The sequence below is a fragment of the Falco cherrug genome, chromosome 6 (genome assembly GCF_023634085.1).
Source record: "Falco cherrug isolate bFalChe1 chromosome 6, bFalChe1.pri, whole genome shotgun sequence".
Taxonomy (NCBI): Eukaryota; Metazoa; Chordata; class Aves; order Falconiformes; family Falconidae; genus Falco; species Falco cherrug.
Window position 1 is genome coordinate 47,342,721 of NC_073702.1, and position 21,045 is coordinate 47,363,765.

The 21,045-nt window shown below is 40.0% G+C and overlaps 1 protein-coding gene across 4 annotated transcripts in view; it reads right to left on the reverse strand.

Annotated features, from left to right (window-relative positions):
• Positions 1 to 21,045, reverse strand: part of IPCEF1 (interaction protein for cytohesin exchange factors 1) — an 85,395-nt gene that overhangs the window by 11,022 nt on the left and 53,328 nt on the right. For 3 of the 4 annotated variants that reach the window (XM_055713359.1, XM_055713360.1, XM_055713362.1), the window contains 5 exons: positions 20,512 to 20,585; positions 18,721 to 18,792; positions 15,693 to 15,754; positions 11,620 to 11,708; positions 5,955 to 6,324 (listed from right to left, as the gene is read on the reverse strand). In XM_055713359.1, the coding sequence (XP_055569334.1) occupies positions 5,955 to 6,324; positions 11,620 to 11,708; positions 15,693 to 15,754; positions 18,721 to 18,792; positions 20,512 to 20,585 (667 nt within the window). The remainder of the gene's footprint in view (positions 1 to 5,954; positions 6,325 to 11,619; positions 11,709 to 15,692; positions 15,755 to 18,720; positions 18,793 to 20,511; positions 20,586 to 21,045) is intronic. The other variant, XM_055713361.1, reaches the window with a different exon arrangement.

Here is a 21,045-nt window from a genome sequence, read left to right on the forward strand (position 1 = left end):
ATAAATGTACCATGCCTACTCTAAGTTTTGTTAACCTCTGAGGCTTTATAACGATGGATGTATTTTGCTGGCAAAGATTTGTAATAGCATGCGTCACTAGCACTGCTCTGGAGTGAGTCTTTCTAGACAGGTCACACAGCTAACAGCAAGCACTCATTCAAAATCACTTAAAAATAAAACATTGCAAGTTAACACTTTCACCAGTCCTCTTCAAGCTAAGCACCTTCAGTCTTGGGCATGCATGTTAGGAAACTGAAATGCTACTACAGCACTTCTTTATCTCATGTTATTTTAAAGATAAAATACATTCATTTTTTCTCTCAGGACCTACTGAAGGATTAGTGGTAAGGAACAAATGGCAACAGCAGAAGGATACTACATATCATGTGCATTTATGAGTATGCACACAGAGAAACGCATGCATCGTGCACTTTTGCCTTCCCTCGGTGGTATTAACTATAAGCAATTCTGTTCAGTGATGCCACAGAAGGATCAGTCTTCTGAGGATCCTTCACCATGCCCTTCACTCACAAGCCTTGCAGCCTGCTGAAGTTTCATAGCACTTCTGGAAAAATTCTTTAGTGTTGTACAGCTCTTAATTAGGCAAAGTCTAATTGGACAAAGTCTAACTTTGTCAGACTCCACAGTGGGGAAAGTGGAAAAGAACCAGTGCTGACCTGAGGGAAAGAGAAGCTCTGCCCTGAGATATTTTAACATTCAAGAGAAAGAGACCTTCTAGGTTGGAGTGAGGAAAAAAAGTTAATATTTCAGGCAAGCCAGAACTTCTGACAAATTCTGTTTCAGGAGAAGTAAAACACAATTTTGTGGCTTGATGCAACTTAGCTGGAATTTTCCTTTAACTAATGGAAGATATTACAGACAAGAGCAAGCCACCAGAGGTTCAACACGCCAGCTTTTCACCTCCTCGATTTTCAGCTTCCACCTTCCTGTCGGCCAACTTACCACAGGTGGGAGACATTAAGGTATTGAGACTACCCACCTTTCAGCAGCAATACAGGACCCTGCCTGAAATCTCAACTTCCATGCTTTTTAAGCCTAAAAAAGTGAAATTATCCAGAACTTTTCAAAAAGCAGCTGTGGGAAACCAAGCTGATTGTTTCCCAGCAGTAAAGATAGAGAAACTGGCAATGTTCAGCAGAAAGTGCATTTTGCATTAAAAACTACCTCCAACAGAACATATCTTACTAAATCTAAACTGAAATATGAATACTTGTTCTCCCATTCTCTAACTGAGATTCCACAGCTTTCCAACTGTGTATTAATCCCAGGCAAAAAAAATAAAATAAAATATCTGCTTCTTCCTCCTGTCTTTGCTGCTCTTAGGAGCTTCTTGTAGCTGTGCCAGCACCTCCATTTCTAATTCTTCCAGAACTTTTGATGCCAATGGGACAACATATACACCTAGGCTGGTGGGAGCAGAGGGAAAAAACCATAAACTGCTTTTGCCCTTGCCTACCCACCTACCCACACCCCCATCCCTTCCTTCTCCATAGTGGTAATGGACTTTTCAATGGGAATATGATGATACTTTGGGGAAATCACCTTTTCCACATAGCTACAGAACAGAAAAGACAGGAAATATTCAAATTACATGGGCATAGCTTAGGCAAACTCCTCACTGGCAAATGCGGAACTAAAGGTAGAAGAAAGTGGGAGAAAATAACAGGAAAAGCATGTTACCATGAACAGTTAGATGATCATGACTATAACAGTATAGAGGACTCAGCAGTGAGGGATAGCATTTTAACAAACTGTGACTGAACTGGAAACAACACAAATAAGTATCCCTTTTTCAGAGAGTTCAGAAAACCATAACATTATAGTTTTCACTGTGATTTCTAAAGCCTTTTTGATGAGAAACAAAATAATCATTCAAACACAGTTATTTCTCTACATAGTTGTTCCTACCATAGGCACACTGCTTGGCTAGTCTCAGCCATGATCTGGACATTTTGTGTAACATTTGCAGAAGGAATAAAGGGGCCAGAGCACACCAGAGGATCTGTTCTGGCTATTACTGGCACAGGCAGACTACAAAGAAGAAGAGGATGTCAGTTCTGAGAAAAGAAGGAATTCAATTCATCCAGTTCCTATTTAACCAACTCCTTCCCACAAATCCAATCCAGGTAAAATTCAAGTTATATTTGAAAAGCTTTCCAGGTTTTTCAAAATACTGGCACACACCAGATCTTCTACTAGCTACTGTGAGCTAAGGTAAAATAAATAACCCAGAAGTGGTACCATAAGAATTCCTTGCCAAGGTACATTAACTTCACGTGATCATAAAACCTTCAGAAAATGCAAGGAAGAAGGATGTTGTTGCTACAGTAGAAGATCCCTAAATAAATATAAACACACACTCCTGCTCTCTTACAGTAACTTCTCAGTTTTTGCAGCTTCCTTTTCTTATCATAGTTTTTGATGATGATGGAGGTGGGTCATAGTCAGATTTTTTTTTGTTCCAGTGGTTGCCAGAAGAAATATAAAGGATGGAGTTCGGCTGCAGAGTGTGTCTAGCCATTCCGGACAGGGCAAGGCCAGCTTCTGGATACAGAGCACGTAGTCAGATAGCTGTTTGTATTCTCAACCATTTCTTGTTTACCTTTCGGTTTCTTTGTGTCACAGGCAGCTTTGTATCCTTTGTCACTATGCATGAAGCAAGCTGCAACATGAAAGTATTAAATATTCCCACAAAGCTGATCATCTTCCAAAAGAGAAAACTGTTAAACTCATCTTTTTTGTACCTTTGTATTGCTTTCTGGTATGTAACCTCTCCCCAGTAATCAACACTGAGAATGGTCATAACACTAAGAGTGTTCCAGTTTCACTAAGAGTGGCTGGAAAGATCATTAAAAACATTGTATGGTACAGCTCCTTGCACCAAACACAGTTGCTTAGCAGATTTCATTAAATAATTTTCATTGAAAAAATTACCCATGATCATTTAGTTGAAGCTGTAGTTTCTCCTACAGAGATTCATCCATTTATCTTTGAGAAACTTCTTCCATTGTTTAACTCATCACTGAGGTTTCTTCACTATTTTTGTATTTTCATGATAAGTTCTTCCCACAAAGCCACAACTACTCTTTCTTCCTTCTAGGTACCAACTTTTCTCACATTGGCCTCCATTTCTTTTGCTATTTTCCACTTTGGCCACCAAAAGTGTTCTTCAACAAAAGTGCTCTTGAAAACTCACACTTCAGCTCTAGGCTGCTATCAGCTACAACCAAAAATTCCTCATTGGCTTTCACTAAACAGAGTGTGGCTGCAAAACAGAGTGTGTGACAGGTTTTTTCTGTACTCACAAGGAGAAGGAGAGAGCATGGACACACTTGAACACTCTGTGGGAAGTAGGTTCAAGGACCACATACCTGTTCTGATAACAGCAAGGCTGGCTTTATGCACAGGGGACATGCACTTCCAGGACAGATGCCCATGCAAGGCAGACCTGTCTCCTCCTGGATACAGTCTCAGTGCTCTAAAACATGATGAGCTGTTGAAAATACGCTATTCAGAAGCATTGTATAGCAAATAATATGAACTGCACTGAGATATGCATTCTTGTTTCACATCAGATAACAAGGGTGTTCTTACTAGTTATTGTAAATCATGAGGCTTTGCAGCTAGCTTTTATCCCACAGTTTGCATTCATCTCACAGTATTTGTGCACATCCTTATCAACTAGCTGGAGGGGAAAATTCTTGGGGGATAAGCCACAGAAACAGAATTGTATCCTTTTTGATAACTTTCATTTGGAACTGAATTGCTATTTTATGTTAATCCTTTTTCCTACCTCATTCTCAAATTGAAGTAGCTTAACTAATCTCCTTGCAAATTTACTTTTTCAGTGGCCATTGCAGGGGAGGGCCCCACATGCCAACACTTTCCATCCCCTCCCCATACTGAAAAAGAAAAGAAAAATGTGTGTGGTGTACATCTTACTTGTTCAACAGTGGGTTACAATGCAGACAGTAACTAGTGAGGTTATACAGTTTCCATAGTGACTGTCTCATTGAAATGATCTATTTCTGGAATTCCATCAGAGATCACGGGTGTGCTTAGGATGGAAGTATTCTTCGATCAGGGTTGGCCATCAGCTAAACAGTGAGCAACAGAAGAATTCATTTCCCCGGGAATATTTTTGGGAAAATTAAACCACTTTACAAATGTCAGGAATATACTAAAATGTGCCTTGATTTACAATTTAATCCTATTTTTATTGGTTAGTATTATTGAGCCTGTCAAACTGTGCTTTAAATAATTATAAATGTGTCATGCTAATTCTACAACCATAGAAAGTACTTGTCACCCTTGCAGTTATGATGGAAAGCATTAACCTATGAATTACTGCAGGACTGCTGACAATACCAGTGTAAGATATTCTAAGCAAAAGTTCAGATTTCTGAAGAGCAACCACTGAATCTTGCTCAACAGGATCTACAAGCCATCATGTCATAAATGACCTACACTGCAACAATCCACCTGAATGTACCTAATATTGTTTCCCAAAGGCATTACATAGTCAAAATTAACCCAAAAGGTGAAATTACAGAAGACTATGCATTTACTACATCTTTGTGACATTTTCTATAGGGATCCTGTTTTTGCCAGCCTCAGCCTTTTCACTACTTACAAAGACAGAGCTTATGGGAATTAGATTCCACAGTAACTCTCCCAAAACATCCACTCTTTTCTGCCACATGGTACATACATTTGCTCTCAGTTTTCATACTGATCTTCATTGCTACAGAAGTCTCTAGTGGAGCAGCCTAGAATATGGATAATGAAGCTGAGCACAAAACACTCTGAGTTAATTTTCACTTTTGCTAAAATCTGTACTTCACTCAGTTTCTGGGGTTTTTTTTGGAGGGGAGTTTTGGTTGGTTGGTTGGTTGGTTGTTTTTTTTTTTAATCAATGCCAAGCTCACCCACAGAGAAAAACTCCTAAGTTCCCAGCAAGTCCAGCACGGTTTCTTTCCACCTTCGCCTTACCTTCAGCCTAAGCTTTTAGATGCAGCTTTGTTTTGTATTGTAACAAGACAACACTGCTCTTCCAAAAAAACCAAAGTACTTGCTTCAAATCTTTACAAGGATTTGGAATCATGGGTAGACCTGATCCACAAAAACATTGTTGCTTCCTCATGTATTACCTCTCCACACAGCATGCTGAGCATCTTCTCATTTCAATATGTTGTATGCCAGGAATGCCTCATGCTTCAGTTGCTTTTAATGCAGGAAGAAGCAGCTTTGCTCAAAAGGCAATACACATTGCCTGGCTATGGCAGGAGAGCTATTAACAGTAACAATGAGCAAATTCTGGAACTACGCCACCCTTTTAATTTAGCAGCACATTTCATTAGGAAAATACCTATGTAGATATCCATTTGGTTAAGCAAAATCAGTGCTAATGGACTTTCTTATTCAGGATCACAGTTGTTTCCTTTTGATTACAATGAAGCTTAATGAAACAAATAGGGAATACATACTGGAAGTAAATGCAACTGCTTTTATTTTTAAAATTAGGTTGACCTAACCCCGTGCTCAGCACTTCCTACATATGCCATTTTCCTTAGAGTGTCAATTCTGTGACATACTTTCTTAAAATTTTTATTCAATCCAAACTAATAAAAGACAGCTGTATTGAAATAAAGCAAGCTAATAAAAATGTGTCTATGTTAGAATTTTATACAGAGGCTATGATTTTAACACATAAGAAAAATTTGAGAAGATCTGTAAAGGTACTTACCAATTAGATACTAGGTTACATATTTAACACGCAATAAACAAAATATTAGTTATAAATGATGTGCCACTGGAAGACTCTTCAGTGAAGAATGTAAAGGAAGGAAGAGAGGAAAGGAAGCTGAGGAAAAACCCTGAACTCCCATATCGTATGGATTTGCAGACAAAACTCTCCTCTCTCATTAGCTCACCTTTGGCTAGTGATCTCTGTCCTGTTGCGTCTGGCACAGCTAGACAATTTGTATCTGGACCTAAAAAAGAGTTTTGGGATCCACCACTGGGTTTGGAAAGCTGGACCTCCTGGCTGTCTGCTGCATCTCCACAGTCTACTTCTGGTGGCTCATCAGAGTGAATCTGTACGCAGAAAGTTAAAGGCTGATCACCCTCTTCCATGGCAGAGCTGTTAACTAGGTCAAGCCAGGACTGCCTCTCGGAATAAACCACTTTGGATGTCAAGGAAGATGATGACTCTTGGGAGTTGAAAGTACTTTCAGGAGAGGAGAGAGAACAAGATGCTTCACTTGACAGAGTTGAGGTGAAAGAAGACTTCTGTGGATCCTGCTTTCCAGAAACAAGGGGAGAGGGGGAGAAAAATTATTTGCAAGTTATTCTTGTTCCTAGGTTCTATATGTAGATATGCAGCTGAAATGCTGACAAAAAAAATTATGTAATCTGATTAAGTAACCATTCAAACAAGCCTGAGATATGGCAGCCAATATCAATCTCCTACAAAGCAGTAACTTCAGAAACTAAGCCACAAGGAAGCCAGAGATAAAACAAATAAAAAACTGACAATGCCTAAAAAAAACACTAAGGAGAAATATTGCATTGAATGTAGCCTTCCATGCTAGGCCTTACACTCACATTGACTTTTTCTTCTTCATTTTATAGGTCTAATCAAGAATGCAGAAAAAAACCTCCTAATTAGCACTGAACATGAAGTTGTTTTGAAGATTCAATAAATCTGCCAATGCCATAGCCACGGACAGACAGAAATGGGCCCAACGCACTGAAGTACTTTGGCCTTCTCACCACACAAAGCCATTTTACCTGATCCATTCAAGGGACTAATCAATCACCACGGCAAAAAGGTTGATGAGTAATAAGATAGCAAATTAATGGTGGAAATTAAAAACAGACAGTCATGGGGCGGAGGGCGGGAAAAGGGGAATGGTACAAGATTTGTGCTGCTAGTTCACCTGCTAAGATTCATCCTTCAGTACATTAATTTGGAAAGGGACCCAAACTTTACTAGAAACATGTCAGAAATCATTAAGACATCCTAAGGCCCTCCATACTGAACTTGTCACCCTGCTTTAACAAGAGCACATACAATCAGAAAGGTCTCAGAGACATCTAATAGTCATCGTTAGGAGCTAGGAGTTGAATGAGAGAGGGCTTGATAAATGCACAATTAAATGCAAAGAAAGGTTGAGAGAAAACAAAGTTTTGAGAAGTATTTAGCTTCCCAGACAAGTCATAGATGCCCATCTGCCTACAGTAGGCATCTATATTGATTGAGTTGTATTATTAGTTTGGTCACCAAAAGCAACTCACTCATGAAGAACTAGCTCTAGTCTGCTTTTTAACCACCAATACCTACACAAACACACAAATATGCATCCAAATATGCAGAAGAGGATTAATTGACAGCAATAAAGTAATGGAAGACAAGGGGAGACAAAGCCTTCAAGTTAAGCTCTTAGCAGAAACTACCAGAAATTGTGATGAGATCATCATGATATTAAAGCCAAATTTCTTGTATCTGCTATGGCAGAAATTTACTCCTTTGCAAATCATCTGCTACTGGCCGATGCCAGAATCAGCATACCAGGCTTAATGGACCACAATTCTGGCTAGTTTATGTTCTTAATACGTATGTAGAATAGATTTGTGTAAGGATTAAACCAGATGATAACTAAACTGAAAGTACTGAAAATTACTGAAGTGTGAGGGAAACCCAGACAAGCTGCAAGCACAATAAAGGGACTAGCTTGGAACACTTACTTACAACCTGGTAAACTAGAAATAAAATCTATTCATATAAACCAAACCAAGAGTGACAATTTTTTTGTTTATGATATTTAAACTTCTGCAATTCAGTGTTGCTGTATTGTATACTACTTCCTTTTCACAGGGAAAAAAAAAAAAGAGAGTAAATTTAGCTTCTGTGCTTCTAATGTAGCTGTATCATGCAGCTACTAATCAATTCAGAAGATGAGGAGGACCAATATAAAATTGTGGGTCACCATTTGTAGCACTTTCTTCACTTATCTAAATTTTCAAAGCAGTTCCTCCAAGACTGTCCCAAAGGAGACCAGACTTAATTTATATTCCTATTACAAGACGTACAACATTGTGTTTCAGGTGCATTTTTGTTTTTAAAATGGAAACTTTCACAAATGCATCCTAAAGCAAAGGACAAGGAGATGTTGTCATAAACTACAAGTAGGAGTAATAAAAATGTCCTTGGGAACAAAGGGACCTTAAGCATTTCATCTAAGAGCTCCTATTGCAATGACAAATTGTTGAAGCATTTGTATAGCCAAGCAGAACAACCAAACAGTAAAAGCTCTTGCTCACTTGGTGTGGATCGTCTCATTTCAAGTGTTCAAAGACAGGAAAGGAAGATGTTAGATCTCACCTCTATTTTTCTGGCATTTTTCCATGCAAAAGAAAGTGCTAATGAAATGAAAACTGTGCCTTACTGAGTGGAATATATTTTTGTTTTCATTTTCATTGTGTATTAAATAAAAAAATGTGGGTGAGAATAAAGATGACTACCAGAATGTGTTTCTTTTTCTCTACATATGTGTTGTGCTTTTTTTTTTTTTCTCCCCTTTGGCATGACAAGTGTTTGCCTAACTTACTTGTGCAGTTCCTTTGGAAGTTTTGCAATCATCCATATAATAATAAATGTCCATTTGAGGACATTTTAAAATGCAGATGCTTGAGCCAGCAGATCATAAGGATTCCACTGAAGATCAATGAGTCTCTAGGCATTTTTTAAAGAAAAATTATCACCATGAAACACCTCAACTGCTCTTTTGGGACTGCTGAAATCTATTGTCTCAATATATAGCTGCTGCTTTTAAAACTTTAAATCCATTCACATGTGGAGAAGTCAATGCAGATGGTCAGTTTAACTTTTCTCCTACAGATGTTAAAGTTTACTTGTTCCTCGCTTGCTTTTTTCTTCCACAGTACCCAAAAGCATGCATAGACATAGAAAGCTCATAATCACTACTCTTTTATTTTTCAAGATTCAGAGTGGTTTGGATCAGCAAGTGAAAATTTTTTGCTAGAATTACAGCAAAATATTTGCTGTTCTAGTATGTCATAGAGCCTGCACCTGGGTGGCTATTAATTTCCAGGCTTAACAGTTTTAAGTCTGGAGTTGATCTCAAGAAGTATGGAGGCCTTTCTGCTTAAAAGAGTATTGGTCTGATTTTCGAAATTACGTATAGCTCCTAATATTTTGCAAAATCCCTTTGGCACTTGGAAGGAAGAAGTGCAACAGTAAAAAAAGATAAAAATTATATAAAATAATGAACCCCAGTTGCTGCCTGTGGCATTCTTGATCCTGGGCTGGGTTTCCAGGATAAGTGTCTCTTGCAGTAGCAATGTGAAAAGGTTCAAGCAAGCCTTCCAAAAGTGGTGTACCCACAGAGTGTCAACCCAAATCCGTCACATGTTTGGGACCTCACAGCTTGGTTCAAAAACTCCACAGCAAATAAACAGGCAGCAAGCAACGTTTAACCAGCCTTCCCTGAGACAACCAAGAGTTCCACTCCTAGAACTGACTTTCCATCAGGAGCTGTTCTTTCCCAACAGTTCCAGTTTCCTTGCTCCAGTACTTGTCCAGAAGGGAAAGGGTCATTAAATCAAGTGTTTAAAAGAAGACTGTTTTGCAGTCAAACACAGCTGTGTTGGCTCCTGTGGCCACTTCTGGGGTGAAAAAAATGACAATTTTTCTCAGGAGACACTAACCTTTGTCCATGGGGGAAGGGATGTTAAGCTGGGGATGAGGAGAAGGAAAATCAGCTGAGAGAGCTAAAGGCTGGAGGGAGGATAACTTTACCTTTAAGGTAAAGGCTGAGAAAGCAGGACCCCCCAGCACCTGCACCACTGCCTGCCTCCTATGTGTCCCCTGCTGAAACGTGGAGCCCAGCACTCAAGAGGAGCATATGGGAAGGATACAACCGGAGATCACCTCTGCAGCAACAGACTGACAAGCAGCAGGAAGCCAGAAAAACAGAAAACTAAAAAACAGCACCTGTTTAAAACTCATCATCTGGAAAAATGCAGGCATTCTCTCAGAGGTGAGCAGACGGGAAAGACATCTACAGCCTTTTAAAGGCAAACCACTGAGGCATAAAATTCAAGATGCTTCATTATCGGCCTTGGGCCTAGAATAACTCCTGAAGACATATTGCCAAGGTTCCTATTTTCTCCGGTATTTATAGCCACTCAGCCACATTTAACTTCCAGTTAATACAGGCAATGAAGAATCACGCTTTACACAGCAGCGGACACCACGCACCCCCTGAGTGCCGGGTGGGTTGTTTTACAGTGATTAACATTACACAGCTGTTTCAGGAGGGGAAGTGAAGACTGGCTTATCTGACTGAAGCAGAAGGGGGCAAGTGAGTGACAGTGTGATATACACTCCCAGTTTTGCAGAAGCTAACTAAGGATTGCCAAATAGGCAACCCTGCGCTTGACATCTCCTTTTATTGTTGCCTGTGACCGCGCAAGCTTCTCCAGCTCATCTGTGTATTTCAAATTTGCTCCTGCTTCACTGCCTCTGTGCCAACTGCAGCTACTGGGTATCATTTCAGTGTGCTATACGGGAACCTGTGCCACACCAGTGAGGCAGCAGACACTTCCCTTCCATGAGATGCAATGAGGTGATTTAGTACTAAATATATTGCTGCATAGCCCTCAATGTTAACTTTCAGCTGGGGAAGGGAAAGGCTTAAACTCAGGATCCCCTGTTTCAGCTGCATTACCATCCCAAACCAGATTACTCATTTCTAAACACAGAATTAAGTAAACCTCATATCTTAAAGCACATGTAAAGGGAGATGAGATCACTGGGAAGGGCAACAGTATAGAAATAAGATTAATAGGGTGATAAGTGGCTAATAATTAGGCAAGTCAATTTGATTAGATGCATAAGGGTACATAGTGCTTATTCTAATTTATGAGATGAAGCAAGGCAGGAAGGAAGATTCCGGGCAAATCTGCTTCAGCGAGAGAGAAAAATAGCATAGATTTTGGGAGGGTGGCTTTTTTCGTGTTTTCATAATCTATTTTTCAGAAGTAGAGGAAAAGAACCAATTTTATCACTGTAAGAAGAGGCCTCTTTCCCTTCACTTCAGTGCCACAAAAGTAGCTTCAAATTCAGTAGCCTTAAGAACAGCTCAAATAAATATAAATACAAATCTGTTGGATGATGCTACCAGGGTCACAAAAAGAAAGAAGATTTGGGACAGGTTTTTTTTACAAAAAGAATAGTATGAAAATCTAGGTTATGGCAGTGTGTTAAAAACCTTGTAAAGAAAAGACACAGCATGCATATGAGGTAGGGACATCTTCCATTCTCCAGCAAGACAAATATGCCTCCATCTGAAATAGCTGCTCTTTTACAGCATGAGGCTCCCGGCAGCACAGGTTGCAATAACTGCATGTTCTGCCATGGGGCAGGGGCAGTCAGCGCATCCTCATGTCACAGGCACACAGGGTCAACATTTCCAGCCACTTTTTAGGTTAGTCCTCAAAGGTCCACCACCTCAAGAAAGTTTTGTTCCAACCAGCTAGCAAGAAGAAACAGGATAATTACAACCTACTTACCGAAGAAGGAGGTGGTGGCTGGACTGTGTAGGGAGGAGGTGGTGTGTCTGTTATTTCTGGATCATCATGTTCACTTTCACTATAGCATTCTGAGGCAGACATGGAAAAATGAGCAAAAAAAGAAGTATTAGACCAATGCTTACTTATTTCTCACAGCATTGCGGTAACCAAAGATCACCAAATAGGATGTCCTGGGCTGAGGACCATGCTGTAACATCAGTGTCTCCTACAGTGAAAATTAACCCACCTGTGGTAATGTGGTACTACTTCATGGCAGTATTTTTTTCTTTTTTTTTAAGTAAAAAAATCTGCTATGGCTGGAAACACTAGGTGTCCCTCCTCTAAATAGCTTCACAAATAAGTTTGGGGTGGGTTTTTTCCCCCCCTCCCTTTCTTTTAAAGGCTGCATCATTTGTAGTCTAAGTTAGGGAGACAAACTGCAAGTAGCAGATGCTGTCCCTTAATCTCTGTAACTAGTAAGTTTTCCTGGAGCTAGCAACAGGCACTGGTGTTTTGGCTGCAGTTTTGGAGGAAACAGATTGCTTACATAGTGCTTTGGAAACCATAGAGCAGCCTTATGAGAGTCTTCTGTCACCACACAGTAACTCACATAGGCATGCCATGTGGTATGGCAGTACATGTGCAGAGCTAGTACTAGAAGTAAACACAGTACTTTAGCACTATATGCACCACTCATTTTTTTTCTCTTTTTTTTTTTTTAATTATTATTTAATAAAAAGTAAGCTGATGGACTCTCAATATCCCTTGACAAGTGGCAGGCAGGTAATCACATTGTTATTTCTTTCAGCTACCTGTGTAGCAGGTGAAAGCATAATCTTAGATGCTTTTAAAAAGTGGATTAAATGAAGTGCTAATCATTGATAGAATGAGACACAAGAAAGAGGAGGCAGTAAGTTGCTGGTTCCTATTCCCAGGGTCTGGCTGCAACCACCGAGCAAGATCACTTCCTCTGCTAAATCTCCCAGCACACGTTGGTCAGCAAGTGGTGAGCAATTGTATTGTGCATCATTTGGTTTTGGTTTTTCCTTTTGAATTTTATTCCTCTATCCCTCCCTCTCCTTTTCATCACTACTATTATTATTATTCCACTACTATTATTATTTTTATTACTACTACTACTACTATTATTGCTATATTTCATTTTATGCCAATTATTAGATTATTCTTATCTCAACCCAAATATTTACTTATTTTCCTGATTCTCCTCCCCACCCCATGGAGTGAGTGAGCAGCTGCGTGGTACTTGGTTGCCAGCTGGGGTTTAACGACAGTCCTTTTTCACTTCCAACCCTTACAGCAGCAAGTGCTTGCATCCTGCCCTGCACCACGTGTGAGGGGTGACAGTGCTCATCCCCATCCGACAGAGCTGGGGACATGAAAGGTTGCAAAGACACAGCTGGAGCTTAATGAGGACAACCTGAGTGAGTACCAAGGGTCAGGAGAGCAGAGGCTGCCCTGCTTCTGCATTCCCCATGCGAGCTAGCACTCTGCACTGCCTCTCCCTCCGCTGCTGGGGCATGCAGCAACTTGTGCTGTCCCAGGGCAACTGGGACTCTCCAGTGGAAACATCCCACCAGGTCTCTCCCCAAGTAGGTGAGGGTTGTTTATGTTCTGGGATTACTTTGTAAGAGCTGGACTTCTGGGTTCACACCACTAGAAAGCAGTGTGTTGGCACCGTTTCTGGGAAATCACCTGTGATTATCCCATCTTTTAACTAAATACCCACACATCATCTTTTTTGTGCTTGTCATTTGGGTGTTTTAATAAGTATAGTGTGAGGGGAACAAATTTTTGAGAGAAAAGTTTTATACGTCAGAGATAAGTTTCTATGTTAACAAAGTCAAATTTAAAGAGATTCATCACTTTTTCTCCCCGTACTGCCTGCAGAACTATAGGGGGTTTTAACAGCATAGTTGCTACTCTGTTTACTGGAAATATGTGCTGGCACATCTTAGCATAAAGAACTAAAACTGGCTGCAATAAGGCCTATATCAAATTCTAAGGCTTTATTAATGCCTTCTTGAATAACTCTTAGCAAAGAGCTTATTGTTTCTACAGCTCCTCTTTTAGGCACACAGAAGAACTGAAAAAGAATCAACAGCTGTTTCTGATACTCTGAACAGGCAAATGGGGTTGGAGGGGGGGGTGTTAAAATGCATTGAAAGTACATGAATACACAAGAACTGCCATAACAAGTGCCAAGACCCTCCTGAAGAGTTATGATGTGTGATACAGAGGAAAGAACCAGGTTAGTAGGAACAGAAGTGACTGTGGGTAAGACAGCGTTTTTCTGAAACATAGCAATGCCCCTGCAAGGGCACGTCCCCTCAAGCATGTCAGTGGGGTGCTAAACCCATGCTCAAACCCATGCTCAAGGCTGCTGCTGGAGCACCTGTGACAAAACACACTTGCAAAGATGAGATGTGCTTGAAACCAGAACTGGAATGCCTTTTTCTGAAGTGGAAGTGGGCCACCAGCTTTAAAAGCTGAATAAATCTTAACTATGTTATGTTCGCTGCAGGGTACTTAGATAACCTGATGCAGAGGTTGAGTAGATTATTTTGTATCTTTCTGTCATTTTTTTTTTTATTAAGATTAGTGGGCTGACTCATTTTGAATTGAATTCTCAATTCAGCCAACACAACCAATGCTACGTTTTTTGAGGCTTTAAAGAAAAATTGTTTTCATGTATAGAATTTTCATGATCTTCATCTTCCATCCGACTCCTGCTTTGTGAAAACATGGACAACATATTTCAACGCTTCCTCCCTGAGTACAATTACTATGCAGCTCTTGCTACATAGTCTAATACTCAATATAGACCTTTATCCTGATTATCTCTGACTGTTTTTATACAATATTGGGTTCAAAGAGGACACATGCATTTCTAAGTAACTTGGGAGCATGGGAATTAACAAGTTTCCTAACAAGAAATAAAGAGGAACCATTAACTGAAAACAAAGAAATTGATGAGACCTGCTGAGTCTTCAGAAATTGGTGGTGTGTATGATTACGAGCCCTAAAGCTGCTTTTATTATAAAAGGCAGAGTATAAATGGAGCCAGAATATAAACAGAGCCAGATCAAACTGATCAATAGTGCAATTACATGTCCAAAGCCTGGACTTAAAGCATAACCTTATTCTGGGAAACTGCAAAAGGGATGCAGACAGGAACATTTCAGTGCTTAGACAAAATGGGCTGCACCACCTAAATGTTCATACTACTACAAATACCTGTTTCTTCTTCATGACAGCTCATTCACAACCTGAGAAGTTCCAAAAAAGACGCTGGGTACCAATACCCTAAAAACAGAGGGTCAAAAGCCCAGATGTTACATGTTCCTTAGGTCAGAGTCCATCCCTGGTGTGTTAACATAACACTACACACAGCACTTCTCATTCTAAACAAGCTCCCAGGATGTGTCCTCACCAGCAGCTTTCCCAAGCACTCTGACAGGTGACTTGCTTTGTCTCTGCCCAGTTTTGTGATCTGAGTGCAGGTACCCTCCCCAAAAAATGTTCTGTTAGGTTAGGGTGCAAATTAAGACAATAAATAAATTGATAGGGAACTTTTAAAATTACTCATTCCACAATGAACACTTAGGCTTGGCTCTGAATGAACTTGTAGTCTTCAGTACACCACTACTACCACCCCCGAACATTGCTGTTATTGAAACCTTTGCACAAGATGTTCCCAAGCTAGCAGGCTCCTGGGCCACAGCACAACTCTTGTAATATACCTTACCAGCTCAAAACTCAGAGTAGTACAGCTCTTTCTCTTAGTATTTGGTAGGCTTAGCAAGCTGGCAAACTGCTAGAAAGTAGTTACACACCTTTCACAAGACCACTGCGTGTCTCAGCAGCACTGTTTCTCACCGTTGATTCTTTTTTCTGTGATTACTCTGTGCTATGTCAGTGTGGTTTCTCTGAGCTCAGTCGGTAGATGGACCCAAGTTGACAATTTCAAAGAAAGAGCTGACAAACATTTGGCCAAGCAAGAACTGTGAAGAACATGATGTAGTTACACACTGAAACCACCATTAGGAGCATACCTTCCTCATTCTTCCCATTGGGTGCCTGAGGGTCTACAGCCATTCCCAGCTTACTTAGCCACCTGTATTTGAAACAGAGGGAATATAGAGTTAGGGGTACTTGCATGCTGTTCAGTTTTGCCCCTTTCAGATGCATCTGTATCTATTTTTATTAACCTAAAGATGTAAAATATTTCTTTCTATTTCTTAGATCAGATCTTCTTTCTAGAAAGGCAACAGTTACCTGAATATTAATTCTCCCTGTGGCGAGCAGGACTAGTTGCCTGTGACATCTTTCCCTGACCTTGAAAAGAGCACTTCTGATGACCAAGGAGCTGCATTCGTGGAAGCTAAAGGAAAAGTACCTGTGCTGTATCATAATGTCAGTGGCTTGGCCCTGCTCTTGAGGTGTCTGTCATCTGTCACCTGAGACGAAGCAAAAGGCATAGGAGCCACAGGAGATGGTGTCAGCTGCCCTGGCCAAAGCTATCACAGCACAATCTAAGAACATGAGCCATTTAAAGCCAGACTTTCTGACCATTATATACTGCTTTCTTCAACTCTCTGTGTACTTCTGTTTTTACTAAGTTTCACTTCCTGTGTTGCTTTAAGCTATTACCAGAGGTTTTTTTCATTGATGTTCCTAGGTGGCTGCATTTTTCTAGTGCTAGAAACAATCCCTAGATATAATTTTTGTATATTGTGTTTGCCTGTAGTTCATTCAGATCTGTCCAGGTTTTAAGAAACGACTGAAAAATCTGAAGCCTTTCAGATTAAAACTCAATGCCTAAATAGGGAAGGTATGAAGAGCAGGAACTAAGGTTCATAACTGTGAAAAAACATTGTGTCTGATCTTGATTCTACTGAAGCAATGGGAAATTTGCTAGTAGGATCAGTGTCAAAGTAGCTGGATTTTTAGACTGCAGTATGAACAATAGAGCCACATAATTCAAGAAAACAAAGTATCATTTCTGTAAGAGTGGATTCTTGACTTTCTTCTGACAATTAATCATAACAGAATGATATTCTAAATTTTAAAAATCCTAACAAAATAAAAGGTTTGCTAAAAAATCCAGGACTTCATTAACCACAAAGACAGATCACAAGCAACTGCATACAACTGGCCAGGTAAATGCACTCAGCTAGCCAGCACACATTTACTTCTCATGTGTGCATGACAATAGCAAATACATGCCAAATTAATGAAGTAAATGACTGTATTAATAAACCCACTATTGATTTAATAGATATATATGCATGAAGAGTTACAAAAGGTCATGATCCAGAGAGCATTTATGCACACCAGTAACTCGACATGCATGAATGCCCCGGTGAGTTCAGTTGGAACCACTAACATGCATATGTATTTGCAGGAATGGAGCCAAGAGAACAGATGTCTTTTAGTCTGTTTTGACATATGCGTGAGTATGCGTGTACTTTATGTATTAAATGCATGCATTTTATACTTTGCCAAGGAAAACATCATCAGTTACAACAGTGAGGAATTAGTATTAGAGCAGTATAGTGCAAGCTGCTCTAACACCAGGCTACCTAGCTTTAAGCCAAAATGAAATTTACTCGAGAAGTGGAGTTTGAAGAAAACCGTTCTGGGGACATAAGAGCTGGGACACCTGCAGAAACTTCAATCACTCACTCACATGAGACTAAACATTTCAAAAGTGTCATTAAGACACTGAGAATTTCCAGCTGGGCTCCAAACTGGCTGTTAGCACTCACTAACGTCCTCCATTAGCTCTAATTTTCCTTTTGCTTCTCCCTTCATCCTTCCCCCTCTTCTCTCTCAACCAGGGTTACACTTTCAACAGAAACACTCCTGTCCAGCAGTCCCTCATTCTCAGTCATCCTCAGCCCACCTGCCTCAAGAACTTCTCACTCCATTCAGGAGCTCTGGTAGGAAATGCAGTGATACAGAAACGGATGGTTATCTCCCCATCAGCATGCTCTGTGCTGCTCCAAGTTGTAAAGGACAATGCATTTTTTCCATCTCTATTTACTTGTAAGCATCTATAGAGTACAGATTTATGAATAAATATGCAAGTATGTACACTGCTGTAGTATTGTGCATTCCTGTATTTATAGCCCTTTCAGAAGATCACACAGGTTCTCTCAACCTTTGTCATTTTCTGTTGTTGGTAAGTATTTATAAGGTTCCCTATTTATAGAGGGAAAGAACAGTCAATGCTCTGTGAAGAAACTCACAAATATCGCCAGCAGAGCCATGATTAAAATCCTGACCTGACTATCATAGGCACTCTCTTCCCATTTAAATTGTGTTGCTCTGAGTCCAGTATTTGTCCATTTAATGCAATAGCATTGTGAACAGACTGGAATCTGGAGTAAAAAAGACAAAGAAAATACGAGATGTATATAAATAGGCCCAGACTGGATCAACAGCAAATAATTTCTATTTCTGAAAGCTCAGTGGTTTCTAATATATCCATTTTACTTTTTTCATATCCATTTTACTTTTTGCATTTAAAAACTGCATGAATTAATTGTTACAGACATTTGTGGGAAAGATTTATGATCTGTCATGAGGACTGGTTAACTGCAACATAGTTTGGCATTGAAGTAACTGCTTACTTACATTAAATAACAGCCCTTTCTATCCCTTTAACCCTCCTTATTAACTGATATGCTACTCTGAAAGCAGACACTGTTATATTCTAGCCCTAGATCACTTCTTGGACAAAACAATATTAAGCTTTTCCCTCCCTTTCTTCCCTCACTTCTCCCAAGGTGATGAACTTGTTATCAGATCTTTGCGCCTCTCTAATAGAAAGGGATTTATACTAGCAAATGTAGAAGATTAATACCAAAATCAGGCTAAGAACACAATTCTGATTCCAACTGTCATAAGTGAACAAATAGCAGTAGTTTCCTTCCATACAGTCACCAGAAAACAAAACAGACCCAGTAATTCCCCAAATGACTTTGTCAACAACCACTTGACAGTGAAAGAATGAGTTTTGGAAAGGTGTTCTCAGGCGTGAGACAGGATGAAACATGGCCAGTCGCTCCTACTTACGTGTTCATTTCCAGAACATTTTCTGCGGCAAAATAAAATGTCTTGATCTGTGGGTGGCTGATCTTAATAGCACTTTAAGAAAAGAAAAATAGAAGAGATATGAAGAAAACTAAAAATAGAAGAGTTATGAAGAAAACTAGTTCCCATAAGAAAGAAAAAATAATAGCTGAATGGATTATTTAAAATATTTATTCACTCCAATATATTAATCTGGATCAGTTTATCCATCCATATAGCTCTTTCCTTAGAACTCTAGTCTATTTTTAGCTCATTTCCTAAGCCGTACATTATTCAGAGGGTATAAACTAGAGGAACTAAAAAGGAAGGTATAAAGAATAAAACAAAGACTTCCGTTATTCCATTACATAATTCTGTTGTGTGCCCATATCTCAAACACTGTGCAGTTTTGCTTCTCCCAGCTCTGAAAAGCAAAGTAAAGCTAAAAAATGTTCAGAGAAAGAACCAGGGGTGACCCAAGGTATGAAACAGCTTCCATGAGTGGTTAATTAGGCTAAGACCCCACAGCATGGAACACTGATGGCTGAGGGAAGGGACATGTTATACAACCAAATGACAAGCTGCACACAGCAGGTGAATAGTGAATGACTCTTTACTGCCTTTTCCAAGACAAGTTTTAGGAGGCATCAAAGAGGCAACTAGGTGGCAGGTTTGAAACAAGCAAAATGAAGGTAGTCCCTTGACCATCTCCAACAGTTCACCTGTTGGTTTCAGCCCCAGTCTATGCTTTAGTTGAATATTCACCATAAGACTTTTCAAAGTAGTTTGGGTTTTTTTCCCCTAAAACATAGTGTCCGATCCTGAGACTGCATGGCTTCCCTTTTTTGTTCCTTGGTAGGTGATTGACCCTGTCCCATGGAAGCACACGCTGTTTGGCTGGGCCCCAGATGACACAGCAGCACTGGTCACTCTTCACCGTTGTCCTAACTTAACCTATCCCATGTAAGTGATGAGTATGTGTTTCCCTCCCAGTCATCAACAGCCAACAGCTGCAAAAGTGAAGGGCAACATTTTCTCATGGTCCTGTACTATGTGACTCAACCTTTCTTCTGAGAAAACAAAATGGGGCTCCCCATATTCAAAATAGCTGTCTCCTTTCTTTGGAGGAGTCAAACCCCCAGTTAATCTCAAGAACACCTACAGCTAATCGCAGCATGAGACCTTAACAGAAGAACAAAGGCTTTCTCTTGAGGGACAGAATAAAAACCATGTCAAGCTTACAACTTTGAACAGCAGCAACACCCCTCCAAACCTTTGAAGTGTATTCAGAAGCAGCTGGAAGTCAGCGCTGCATATGGATTCTGGAGAGAATATGTTGAAATGTGTACCCTGCTAAACGAAGTTTTTATTCCCTGCACAAACCAGAGACTTCAATACAGCCCAAGTTCTGCTGCACCACAGCAGCCTAAAGAATAGTCCTGACCTGGAGGGAAGCAGTGTTACTTACACCCCCATTGACGTCCTCACCCAAGAGAAGGTATCTGAGATAGACTACAACTTACTCATAATCAGTGAACAAAGGGGGGAGGGGGGGGGGAGGGGAATAATTTGGCATACTGATCTACTTTTTTATTTGTGGTTTTAGCAGAGCACAACTGGCAGAGAATTTTCAAAAATCTTTTTACAATATGGTTTTCTTTCAGTAGCTCAGTATCTCATTATTTATAAAACACAGAAGAGCTTCTCACAGCTTCATTGTCAGACACTACTGATGTTTAATTCCTTGCAGCATTGTAAAAATCATGCAAAAGTAGGGATAAGAGATAAACTTACTGCTTTTTTTTGCATTCAATTGCTTGGTCCACACTGAAGTCTGGAAGTCTGATAAATCCTTCTGCTTTTTCAGACTGAAAAAAAAAAAAAAATCACCGCATCAACGAATTGGTAAGCTACCAGGCTCAATGCTCAATGATATTTAACATGCAAGTGCTTGTTTTTGACAGTTTTTTATACTGTGAAAATATATGCTTATCACCATGGGGACAGATTAACACCCTGTTTCAGGCAGTATTTGGGAACAAGAAATATTCCTATACGTATACTACTTGCACAAGTCCTGGATGCTAGAAAGCCGCTGCCCTGTCTGTGCAAGTGGTAGAGTATGAGCATAGCATTTATTGTACAATTCCAAATATCAATGTGCCTGAAGAAGGAAGGATCCTCAACTTGTACAAGAGTGCTGAGGTAGATGCCCTTTCCTCCCCTCCCTGGAGCATTTGTATCAGAGCATCCCTGCACAGGGATCATGAGTAAGTCATAAGTCTAGTCCAGAGTCTGAAATTGTCAAGTGCAAAACTTAGGTTTGGA